This window comes from Hibiscus syriacus, unplaced genomic scaffold (genome assembly GCF_006381635.1).
Source record: "Hibiscus syriacus cultivar Baekdansim isolate YM2019G1 unplaced genomic scaffold, ASM638163v2 tig00111273_pilon, whole genome shotgun sequence".
Classification (NCBI taxonomy): domain Eukaryota; kingdom Viridiplantae; phylum Streptophyta; class Magnoliopsida; order Malvales; family Malvaceae; genus Hibiscus; species Hibiscus syriacus.
In genome coordinates, this window is record NW_024063040.1 from 282,471 (window position 1) to 296,060 (window position 13,590).

Sequence of the window (13,590 nt, forward strand, 5' to 3'; positions counted from 1 at the left end):
AAAGTTGGAGCTACTGAAGATTCAACACTTTCTTTACTACACTTCAGGTTTCCAACCTCTTTGGTTCCACAACATTTATCAATGGGTTATCTGAACAATGATGATGCATTTCGAACAATGATTGACACATACATCACCAATTCGCTGAGTAGTGTTGACTTATTTTTCGAGTGTCACAAGCAAGTTGTAACTCATTCCACATCAAAAACAAAATCTCCTGAAGATTGACAATATAGTAACTGAACTTCAAGAACTTGAACTATTTATATATAGAAGGAAACAAGAGAAAAAAAATGAGGATTGAAGAACTTAACATATGACGAGTCACTAGACTATGAAGACTAAGATGTGTGAGTAACCTAATGCTTGTATTGTATTGTAATGTAATGTAAGGGTTAATGTTTCTAATGTAACGTAGGATTTAATGTTTCTAATATGTGTGTAATTTAATATTTTGTATTTAATAAAAATTATAAATATGACCGTTGGAACTCCAAATTAAAAAAAAACATTATTTTAAAGGAACTCATCATGACGAGTTCCATTTGTATTTTTTTCCATATTTAAATAAAACTCCAATTTAAAAGATATTTTAAAGGAACTCGTCACATCGATATGACGAATTATAAGTAAAATAATTAAATATTAAAACTGACAAATTTGTCAAATAAAATATATTTTTCAATAGAACTTATCACCTCGATATTATGAGTTCCACGAGTACTATAGCGAATATCATAGAACCTAAAATAAACTTTTATATACCCATTGAGCTAATTATTTATTTCGTTTGCCCTATTAGGAAAAAAACCTGTATAATAAGCTTCTCATAGCCCACTATTGCCTTCCTGGTCACAAAAAAGAAGCCCAACATTCAATTTGATCGTTAATGAAACCTAAACAGAGCTACAAACAGTAAAATGACAATAATTAACTTGCTTTTGCTGAACTAGCTGCAATAAAGTGGAACCAATGTTTGCAGACTCGTGAAAGTTAGATAATGAAAATTAGCAAGTATGCATGCTTTGATAATTATGCACCAGAAAAGTTTTTTTTTCCGAAAGTTATTTGTGCTGTTCAAGTAAAAAATTCCCACCACTAGCTACCATCATAGCCTAGACTAGCTTTCAATGTAAATTAACACTATCTAGAGGGAACATTAGTCTTCGGTATTCCCATTGCGATTATAAATATGCCACCAGCTTGTTGTTATCTCCACAGCTTATAACGGAGACTATTGCAGACATATTTGACATACCAGTGAACATCAAATCCCAGTCACTTCATCAGTTTACAGTAGTAATGAGAGAAAAACTAACCCATAAAATTACATCTCACCATTAAATTTATATATATAGTTCAAATATGGATTAAGGAGGTGTTGGGTTCTCGCATCTCTCAAAATTTCATATTTTTATATAGTTAGATATTTTTTTTATTTTCTATTGTTGATTTAATTCCATATCTTCTAGAATTTTGAGTTTTCGCACTGCTTTAATTTCTAATATAATTTCTTAATTCATATCTTGATATAAAATCTTGCGTCATTCTCTTCTGATAATTTGGTTTTGGATTGAAAATTACATTTTATGGCACCCCCATTTGGCTTGTTTCACTGATGAGCTAACATTTTCCAAAGTTAGTTTTGTGTGCTTGTCATGTGAATTGGCTTGATTGGACTTGAGGAAAGTCATGGAACTAAAAGACGAAAGCTCATAGGGAATGCTTATATCCCAACAGTGGTTTATATAATTTACACAAATGAAATGTATGATAGGCGTTGCGTAACATGCTTAGTCTGGGGCATTTGATGGTAGGTTTTGGGGTAGGGCTCTTGGTCTTTTATTATCTCTAGTGAAAAAGATGAATCTACTGGGAATTTAATATGAAACCTGTTGTGAAAAAGCTAGAGTAGAATGAACTTTTACTATATAGTCGAAACTTGCCATTTTTTTTACATCAACATTCCTTTTATGAACTGTATGATTTGTCAGTTCAAATAAACGAACTAATTGACCATTTAGAGAAGAGCATACTGATAAAGAACAGCGGCTCTAATAACAGTGAAATCCATTGCTGAATCTGCTTTTGTCAAGTATCTTGGTAGAACTTCCATGAACATTCACCCAGACTTGCCGATGATGAATGAAGCAAGATTAAACAACAGTTGCTGCTGTCATTGCAGCTATTTCGGAGAAACATTCAAAACTGAGTTATTAGTCCTAAATGCAACAGCTTTTTGCTTTGGTTACATAACGCAACAGCTAAAGATTAACTACATTAAATTGCCTTGGGTAGGTATTAGCAGAGTTTCCTTTACATTTCTATTTTACTCATTTAATAGTTCATCTTTTGTAATTGAATTAGTGTTGTCTTTAAAGTTTAGAGGTTGTCAAAATTATTTAATTACTAATAACTGATTTTAATGGAACACATGATAATTGGTTTTAATTCTGTTTGTAGAATAAAAATTTTATCCTCTGTACATCAAAATATAATTATATTGAATCAGGTGTTAATGTTATTCGATTAAATAACATGTTTTAACTCTTTATAATTTATTGATTGATCATTTCAAATATGATAATATAAAGGTTTATTATGAAACTGTCTTTTCAATTAATGTTCTCTATTTATAATGTCAAAATTTAAATCGCTAATCTTATCTGAAAAATCTAATATATTATTCCATTAAATTAATTATTTGTCCGTAGAATAAAATACCAATTAATTTTTTGAAATAACCACGGTATCCGATCTATTGATCGTCTAATCTTAAGAGATGTAGTTTTAATAACACTAATTTTCTTTTAAGAGAGTATCTATGTCTCTTTCTATACTTTTAAATAGTAAATCGATTTTTGGTCAAATTATTTTTTCAAAAATAAATTATCATAAAATATAACAACTATTTTCCAAAAATTATTTTCAAAGAAATAAACACACTTCTTATAATCATTAATCCAAATTGTATTTTAAGTAACCTATTAAATTTGAATATTATAATGGGATTATATGAGCTTAATTATACTAGAATTTGAATTTGACGATTTTAAAACTCTCATAATATTATTGTTTCTTATTATAGAATTTGACTTCAAAACTTAATTTAAAGAATGTCAAATTATTTATCGTTGATAACAAATTATGTTTTTAAAATAGTTTATTATTAGGGAAAGAGTTATAATTAGTAAAATTGTAACAAAAATTCAAGTCAGCATTAACATCATGATCCGAGTGGTGCTTATTTCCCATTATTTGAGAATCGGCCTCATTGATAATTAATATGTACGTAGTAGAATTCTCCATTAATATGCTTTTCCTTTCTCCTTTCCCAATTGTTAATACGTAGAGTTCTCCATTAAGAAATTTTAATAATTGTTATTTTGGATTAGGGAATATATGTCAAGTATGAACTGATGCATGAGAAGAAAAAAAGAGGAGAGAAAAGGGGGACATCCCCACATCGCCTGATATTATTATTAGATGCAAGGTCACAGTCATTCCTTAGTGTACCCTTGCCATTTTCATCACCTTTGTCTTTTGCCTCCAATTCCATCCCCATCCGTTAAATGCTCTTTGCCTTCCCCTTCCCTTTCCATTACCTTTTTCTCGCTGATCATCTTGCTTTTCACCTTCTCTTTCTCCAATTAGGGTTTCCCCCTCCCTCTTTGGCTGCAGCCATAAAATCTACTGGGGTTGTTTAGGTTTATTTATCAGCAGTTTTCCACTGCCAAAGGCTGCCCTTATCTTAGTAGGAGAGCAAACCAAGATCCTCCTCACAGCTCATTCATTTAAGGGGAAAAGGTACTTCCCTTTTTTTATTCTTCCGATCATAAATCACAGATCCAAATTCAGAGTACATTTATAATGTCTTGCTCCTGCTTTCTTCTTTTATGTGCCAATACTTTTTTTTTTTGTTGGCAAGTCAATCTAAGCTAAATAGCTAATAGCTAAAGGATCTAGTTTTAGGGCTTTGCTTATGTTCAAATATACATTAAATATACCTATGAAAGGTTTAATCTTGTCTTGGTGAATTTTTGCACTTCTCAGATCAGATCTCATCCTTCATTCCATTGCTGAAAATGATCCTATGGCTTTACATCTACTCATGCTACTAAATTTGCAGTACTACAAGTTAATTATGGATATTATATGTAAAAGAAAAGACAAACTTAGGAACCAAAATTAATGGTGGCAGGCATAGATCCTTGTGTGGATCATGAAGGTCCAGTTCTTGAATTAGACCCTTTTTTCTCCCTCTAAACGAACAAGAACTTAGCAAAGAAGGAACAGGAAAAGAAGGCAGAAAATAAATCAGTAATAATTAATGTTCACAGAGTTGAGAGTTTATGTGTAATTGCTTATGCATGTATGTTTCAAAAGGTTCTCCTGTTGTTTGTCCCTGAGAGTGTCAGAAAGGTGGGCTTAAGATTTTTTTTTCTTTTAAACTTCAAAAGTTTTGGACTTATTTCCTTTGGTAAACCAGCTGGTTAGATTGTAGGACACTGAATCATACACAAGATACGTTCAGGAAAACCCTAGTAGCTATAGACAGATTCTTGAAGAGTGAACCCCAACCCCAAGTTAATTACGAAAAAGAAAGGGAAAACTGAAAATATCATGAAAATATGCAGAAGAAGTGTAAATGATAATATAGTGTCTCAAAAGTCAAAACCTTTTCAGAATCCCATTATTAAAGAACTAAAAAAATCTCTGCTGACGAAAACTGGTTCTTGTTTGATCTTTACACAGCAGTGAAAATGTCTTCTTCCAGCTCTTACAATTCACCCTGTGCTGCCTGTAAATTGTTGAGGAGGAAATGCATGCCGGGCTGCATCTTTGCACCTTACTTTCCACCGGAGGAGCCCCAGAAATTTGTGAATGTTCACAAGATCTTCGGAGCGAGCAACGTGACCAAGCTCCTCAATGAGCTCCTCCCTCACCAAAGAGAGGACGCGGTGAATTCCCTCGCCTATGAAGCTGAGGCGAGAGTAAGAGATCCAGTTTATGGCTGCGTTGGCGCCATCACTTTCCTGCAGAGACAAGTCCAAAGGCTCCAGAAAGAACTTGACGCAGCTAATGCCGACTTGATCCGCTTCGCCTGCAACGACATCCCCACAGCCTTGCCTCAAGCACCGGGGACAAGCTCATTTCAACCCCTCACTCCCCGTAACAGGCTACCCGAGTTTAACAGAAGGAATATTGGCAATGAAGGAGGAGGGTTCTACCAGGTCCCCGGTGCTCTTCCTTATTCTTTTCCTTGGAACGATGCCTCTTCAGGTGATATAAACGATGGAGGAGGAGAAGGCGGTATGTGAACAAACGAGACAATATCAGAGCGTACTATGCTCCGTTTAGGGTTTCCTACATGGAGACATATGGTCATGCTGGGATGAGTGTTTCTTTTACATTTTTAAGTGAAGGTTTGGTCTATGGCTAGCCACTATCTTCAGGACTTTCCTATGTTCGAGCTAGAGATGTCGCTTGGCTTTTCTAGTTTTCATTGTTTGTCTCGGTGATGGTGGGAGCAGTGAGACTCTATTGTTGTCCTGCTAATACCTGCGGTTTTAAAGTGTGTCATCTGCACTGTACTATTTTATGTGTTGTGGTAATTTGAATCTAAATAAGGGTAATACAAGCCATATATATATATTTATATATATGACTGTTAAGCCTTTGGTTGCGTCATTTGTTCAGAAGTAGCTCTAGGCATGGGTGCATGTGGAGCTGCTCTTCCCTTTATGACTTTCTGTCATCGTCTATGCTTGAACAATAAGTGAAATGAAATAGTTTTAAGTGTTAAGGTCCAACTTTAAAGAGGATTCTCTTACCTTTCTACTTTGTTCTTGAGGACCACTGGGTTTACTTTTATTCACTAATTCATCGCCGCAGGTCTCAAATCCCATAATTCAACCCCAAGTTGGAAGAATAAATAAACCATTATTTTCTCATGTACATATATTCAAATTTGATGCGTGTCCATGAATCTTTCTTTCTTTCTTTCTTTCTTTGCTGTCCCTTGTTCCCATATGTAATGGGGTAAGGGGAGATAAGATAGTAGGCTGCCCCCAATACTAGATTGAGAGCAACTTCCGTAGGAGACCTCCAAATTATAAAATGCCCTCCATGAATCTATACATGCTTTTTTCATATAACATCATGTAATTTATATATACATGTTTTTAACATCAGCCGGCTGACCTTCCAGCAATAGCATGCACCTTTCTTAATATTAAAGTGACCTATACCTACGTATATAGAGCAGGGGTGCTTATCGAGCGAGCCGATCGCGAGTTAGACAATGCTCGATTCGTGCTTATTAAAAAAATTTATTGCTCGACTCAACTCATTGCTCGTTAAGATAATTAAAATTTTCCTCAACTCGTGCTCGTTAAGAAAATTTGTTGCTCGTTAAGATCGTTAAAATTTTTCTTGACTCGTGCTCGTTAAGAAAAATTTATTACTTGACTTGTTGCTCGTTAAGCTCATTAAGTTCATTGCTCGCTAAGCTCACCAAAAATTTTATTTTATTTTGTTTAACTATATGTAAAATATACTAATACTATACAGAATTTAACCAAAAAATTATCAAGAGTGTATGAAACAAATTCAAAGTCTAAACACTAAAATAAAAATCCATAAATACATTAAAATAATAATTAGGGTTTGATATTTGTTTGTAGAAAAATGATAATTATTAATTAATAATTTAGTATTTTTAATTATTTATTAGAAAATTAATAGATTAGTAATTTATCATTTTTTTATTATCTATTAGTAAATTAGTAATTTTTTGAATGAAATAATTTTTTAAGATAACTACTAAAAAGTTATAAAAAAATTAACAAGTTGCTCACGAACTTATCAAGTCGAGTTAGACTTTGCTCAACTCAACTCGTTAAGATTTCGAGTCAAACTCGAGTTCAAGTCGAGTAAATTCGAATAAAACTTTTATTGAATTTTGATCAAATTGAGTTCGAGTTACTCACGAGGTACTCAACTCATTAAGCTCCCCTAATATAGAGCAGTTGGTGTCACAACTTTTTTTTTCTCCTTTTTTACTAAAATCTTATTGAAACCTATTTAATCTTTAACTAGGTTTGTACTAAAAAGAGGGAAGGGAAAGGGACGCTGTGAGTTCCAGTGTTTTTTTTTTCCTAGCTAGTGAGACCCAGTAGCTATAACTCCACACCTCCCATTTCCATGGCAACAGGTGTTTCAAACAGTGAGTCAGTCACTGTCCTCATTGGATCCCATATGTAAAAACATTTGTTTACTTGTTGCTTGCACGGAGAAGGGTTTCTTTCAGCTTTTCTTTCACCAGCCATTATTTCACTATTAGGAACTAGGATTCCCCCAACATTTACTACAGTATAATCTCATACACAAAAAGTCTACAACTCTCTCTCTCTCTCATAATTTTGTTTTCTTCCTGTATATTTTTAATATGAATTGGAACTGATCTCTAAAGCCACGGGGAAGAAAACCAGAACCGTAGGAAGCTTAGGGCTTTTAGTTTTTGACAGAACAACAATACATGCACCCTAAAATTCTGGGTTTTTGAGAGGTCATCAACAGGCAGTGGAAAGCATATGTCGTTATCAAAATTATCTAAGCCATGCTCTTAAAAACGGAAAGGTAGGGGTCTCCACTTTTTTTTTCCTCCGAATTAACTAAGCTGTCGTTTTCAACATTAGAGGGTGTTAATTCAATTTCATTCACAGCCACACGCTTGGATTCATTAAAAACACGACGATCGATCGATCATCGCAATCATCTTCTCTGGAACTCCCACTTTTTGTCATCTTCTCTCTCTCTCTCTCTCTCTCTCTCTCTCCTCTTAAAACTTTTAAGAACATATTTCATTACTACTATAATGCATCTGTATATCTACAGACAAATGAAGATGATAAGATACTATACTAATGCAGAAAAAGTTAAGAGTGTCCTCCTCTCGTGTTTTTGCATCTCTATCATTCACTCATATGGGGTCTGGCACTTCACGTCTTTTGTCCTCCAATTCATCGCCTCCACTAGTTTTAGTCTTTTGGCCTCATTTTCACCACCACCATGTTTTACTATTGTGATTTACGAAGAAATAGTAAGTAATAATAATACGATTAATCGGAGAAATGAGTGCGATAGTTGGAGCTGTAGTGGTACTGTTTGGTTTCAGAATGTACTGAGATCAGTATGGCTTTTATCTTTCCCTGAAGTTGAAGTTTAGTGGGAGTAAAGCTTATCTGCGGCTGCTCTGCGGTTTTGTGTTTGTTTGCTGAGCTGAAAGAATGAAAAAGTGAATACTGAATCGAGAATCCATCAAAAACCATACCCCATCAATCTCTCTGCAAAACGTGAAAAAGAAGCAAAGAGCAGGTGAAAAATGACAGTGGGATTTAAATAAATAAATAAAACGGGAAAAGGACAAAGAAATACAGACAGGGGGTGTGCGGGTCCAAGTGATGAAGCCAACAGCGTATGCCCCCCACCCCATCCACACAAGCAAGTCTTACAGATGTTATTTTCCGGACCGGGAGGGTCTCATCATTTGTATCTTTTAGGTTGGATGTTCTTGATTTTCCAAGACACTGAGCATTTGTTGGGATTTGGGAATCTGGCCCTTTGCTTTTGCTTTTCTTTCCTCTTCCTGCATTGCATTGCATTTCCCCCATGGCCATGGAGATTGTTTTTCCAGGACACTGAACACATTTTGGATTTGGGAATATGGGTTTTCGCTCTTCAATCACCTTCTGCATTTCTCATCAACATTTCTAAATTGTCACAGAATATGCCATTGACAAATTATAAAAAAAATTACACAATTTCATACAGCGTTATTCATTATCAGTAGATTTAGCATGGTTAAGTCACTTGTAATATACGAGATAATAAGCAAATATAATTCCTCGCTCCTCCAGCTTATATTTTTTTTTAAGTATTTTTATTTTAATCAGAGTTCTTGATTCGAACTTGTATCTTTCTATGCCACTCTCCTTTAGAATATGGATTCAATATCTATTAGTAGCATACTTCACTTTCCTCTAAATAATAATTGTTCAGAAAAAAATTGTCTTTCTTTTAAGAATACAACAAGTCTTATTATTACATCTAATACCAATTGATATTATCTTAATTTTATAGTAATATTTTCTCTAGTTTGAGTTTTAAAAAATTGATATGTGTAGTGCAACGTTTTATTCATTCCAACTTAGGGCATCAACTTGTCTCATTTGTAGGGAAAATGATTATGCCTCAACTTAATTTCTACTATTTTCACCCAATTTGCAGTACTCTATTATTTTCGTGATAACTTGTGATTTTATCATTAGTGTACTTCAATAGTAACCAATGTTTCCAGGGGCATCGCTGCTGTGACAAAAGAAGGCCAGTTGTTTTGTTCTTCTTGAGGATCTAGGTCCTTGAATTTTAGATTATTTGCCCTCTTCACTTTTTTTTAAAAAATAAATATTTATTTGTATACTCTTTAATAATATTTATTTAATTCGACGATGGTTTTTTTTATTTATAGAAAGTCGCTAGTTTTATTAAAAATAGAAAATGTCCAGAATTACAATGAAAATTTACGAGCATAATCGCAAACTAAATTATAATTAGTACATTTTCCTATAATCATTTACATAAAAATTAGCCACCTAAATCACAAAATGACCTTAAAAGGAAAAGGTTAAAAAACCTAACCAATGCTCAAATAAAATAAAGATACGAACACATCTGATTGCATCGGCTAAAAAAATCACAAAAGGGGATGAAACTACTGACAGACCATCGACAAATCCCAAATCAGAGTCAAGCAACGTGAGAAAACTATTCACAAGTGTAAAACACATATCCAAATCAATCCGAGGGTCAAAAGCAGAGAAGATCAACATAATAACAAATAAGAGACATCTTGATCAGTCGTGGCGATGTCAAATCCAACCCTATGAAAAAATAAATGAAAAAAAGACAAAAAATCGTAAACTACCAAAAGACGGAAAAAACGTGCCACAAAGACAGAGAAAAATGTGTCACAAAAGAATATATAAACGTGCCATAAAGACAGAGAATATGTAACAAAGACGTAATTATTCTTATTAAAAAAATTAAAAAACAAAGAAAAAAGATAACCAGCAAGCGGCAACCGATATCAAAACCGATGTTGTCACCGACTAGATAAAATTGAAGGAAAAAAAGTTAAATTGATGAATAAAATTAACATAAATTGTAAAGAAGAAAAAAAAGGAGAGAGAATAAGAAAAATGAAACAGCTAGGTTTTTTACAATCAAAAGTTTTATGAGTGTTGATCATATAAATCCCATATTTACAAGTGTATATTATTCGCATCACTGATATATATCTTTGATGGCATGTAAAAGACAAGGCACAAGCTTCCAAGAAATCCATTTGGAACAAATCATGGAGAATAAAGAGATATTTTTCGGCGGCCGTTTGTAAGAGATCACTTTCTTAATGCTTTTAGTTTTTAATTATCGCAACGATGGAATTAACTAAAAAGAATATGACTTTATTAATTACTTCATAGTTTATCAATTATTTTTTGTTTTAAGTAATATTAGATTTCAATTTCAGTTTCGAATAATTTCTTTCATTTTCTCTTATTAAATTAGAGTTTAAGATACCATTAAATACTTTGCATTAAAATTAAGTTTATGTTAACACAAATTCTTGAGTTGGATTGAGTAAATTCAATGACAGAACTAAAGTATAAGCAGGGTCTTAATTTTTTTTATTTTTTTTAATTTATTGGTAATTTAAGTTTTTATAAGTCTAAATATATTTTCCTAATTTAACTATGATTATGAAATAATTCCTTTCCCTCTTGAAATGGAAAACTCTGTTGTTTTAAAAACAAATGTCAAATTAAAACAATGGAAAATTAAAAATATCTATGGGTGGTGAACCGTTATTAATAATCTTACTCGCATCTTTTGTTTGAACCTTACCTTACGTGCATTAGATATGATGCTGCAAATGCATCATGACCCGAATCTAATGGGCATGCTTTTTAGAGTTTCTTAATTAAAAAGAAGGATTAAGAATGTAAGTTTATTATATTTTAAAATTTTACTAATTAATATTTTAATTAACATTGAGTGTAAATTTAATATTTTCTAGATTAGTGTATGTCATATATATTATATTATCGAGTAGTACATTTAGAAATTTATTGATTTTAATAAATTTTAAGAATATTTTACAATCTCACTAATTTTTATTATTTTTAAAAAAGTATAAATTTTACGTGACAGAATCATAATAGGACATATGATAACAATTTGTTAAAATATGATGGTTAAATTAATTAAAAGATTTAAATAATTCTATTTATTTATTAAAAATTTAATTTTAAATTTAATTTAAATTTAATAATTTATTTTATTTAATTTTAAGTTTAAAATTTCAATTTAATGTGTAAAAAAATTTAAAAACTTAGTTATTTTTTTTAAGTTTATGTGCTTTGCAGCCTTAAACCTTGAAAAGAATCATCAATTGCTTCCATATGCAACAATCGACTATTTTATTTCTGTAAAACAAAGATTTTCCTGACCCAATAAGAAAAAAGAGAGAGAGAGAAACTCCCATATTATTATTAAATCAAAGCGGATTACTTGAGATACGGCGCGTACAAAAGATACGTATATGGGTAGCTTTGGATTTTGTACATTTCTTTATTATTTTAGTTTACAAATAAATTAGTATTTGGTATATTAAAAAGCTGATAATGTAATGATGATGGTCATCATGGGTCTTACATATTATAACTAAATATAAATGAGATTATGAGGGTTGAGAGAATTGTTATTCTCTGGGATGATAATGTTGTTTGGATTATGATGATGGTGATTGATAGATAGTTGTCCTACAAATTCTTCTAATCGTAATTGATTAGGTAAACTCGATAATCGACTCTAACCAACTCTCCTAATTGTAATGAGAAGGCAAATCGGAATCTGAAGATCTCTCTCACAAATAATTTGAAGAACTTAATGATGAAGAATGCTTCGAAGGCACAAGACAATCAACTATTGCAAAAATGAACTCTCGTTGTATTATTAATAAAAAAAATCTAATTTACAATGGTGAATGGAGCCTCCTTTATACAAAGTGATGAGTTTTATGAATCTAAGTAACTATTAAATAAAATAATAATAAACTAAAATTAATATTTTGATTATATCCTAATTCCTAATAAAATAATAATAAACTAAAGATAATATTTTAACTATATCTTAATTCCTAGTAAAATGATAAATCTAATCCTAAAATATAATGCATTATTCTATATTAAATTATATTATAAATAACCAATAAAATATTGATAATTCTTGATATTTACAAAATCTCGTATTAATTACATATTTGAATTTCTACATGAGTTGTCTTCACTAAAATGAACGTATCTTGAGTTCTCGATATCAGATTGACGCGTTTCAAGTACCGTTGGAAAGCTAAGAGACATTCGGTCATATCTCCAAAAGACATATCAACCAAATAATAACAAAGTCTCATTCAAAAAGTCACTGCATGTTTGCTATTGTTCTGGTCTTCTTTTTCAAGGTTTAGTTGTGTGGATCAATTGGAAGAGATAGATCATATTCTTTGTGAGCCTTGTAGTGTACGTATCATCCTCCCTCTCTTAAAAAAGAGTCGACCTCAAATCTAAAACATCAAAGGGAGAAATGCTAGAACCTTTGAATGATTTTATCACATTATACTTATCGAATATATATGTTTTGAATTTTTGAGACTTTATTCTTCTAATAAGTTCGAGTATCTATTAGTCCAAAAAAATACATTATCATCCTTATGAATTCTCAAGTATTTATCTCCTGCCTAGTGTTAATTATTAGGGGAGATGCCCTTTATATAAGTGACTTAAGATCTGAGGGTTAGGATTTGGTACATAATTGGTTAAATTAATATTGCTTTATCATAAGAGGGCACGAAATGTTGATTTATATTTTCGTCGGATCGAATATGGGCAGGCAGGAGTTTGACTTGAGGAAAGTGGGCTGGCCAGTGGGCATCAATGATAAACTTGGCATCATTTTCATTTTTAAATTACATAGCATGTCCCTCAATTGTTAGTAAATTATAAATGAGTAATTAAATTTTAAAATTTTATAAAAAATACTCAATTGATCGATTATTATAAACATATCATTCTATCGTTAAGTATATAACATAAATTAATTTTTCAGTTACAATTGAGTGATTTGATTGCAATAATTAATAAATTGATTGTTGGATTTGTTAAATAGAGTGATATGATTGTAATTACATAATTAAAATCAATTTAAATTTTATTAATAAATTGACATATTTGTAACAATCGAATAATTAAGTAATCAATTTATAATTTTTAAAATTTAAAGATCTATTTTTAACTTTCCTAATAATTAAGTGACCTGAGGTATAATTTACTTTTTCCCTCTCTTGGCGGAACCATTCTTTTTAAAAGTAACATATTGGTCGCTAATGTTTGATTATGTTTTCAGTTTCCCCACTAAAATTTTAAAAGTAACATATTGGTCGTTAATTTTATCTATTTGTAAGAAAATTAT

At 31.6% G+C, this 13,590-nt stretch overlaps 1 protein-coding gene across 2 annotated transcripts; it reads left to right on the forward strand.

The window, feature by feature from the left end:
- Positions 1 to 3,578: 3,578 nt before the first annotated feature.
- On the forward strand, positions 3,579 to 5,610 carry LOC120157516 (protein LATERAL ORGAN BOUNDARIES-like). Of its 2 annotated transcripts, none has more exons than XM_039168614.1 (2): positions 3,579 to 3,807; positions 4,756 to 5,610. In XM_039168614.1, the coding sequence occupies exon 2, from the start codon at positions 4,764 to 4,766 to the stop codon at positions 5,319 to 5,321; it is 558 nt and encodes a 185-aa protein (XP_039024545.1). In that variant the 5' UTR covers positions 3,579 to 3,807; positions 4,756 to 4,763; the 3' UTR covers positions 5,322 to 5,610. The 2 variants fall into 2 exon arrangements, with proteins under 2 accessions (XP_039024545.1, XP_039024546.1); XM_039168615.1 differs by having other exon boundaries at positions 4,759 to 5,610.
- The last annotated feature ends 7,980 nt before the right edge of the window (positions 5,611 to 13,590 follow it).

Coding starts and splice junctions, on each gene's coding strand:
- LOC120157516 (XM_039168614.1), top strand. CDS start 4,764: ATGTCTTCTTCCAGCTCTTACAATTCACCCTGTGCTGCCTGTAAATTG.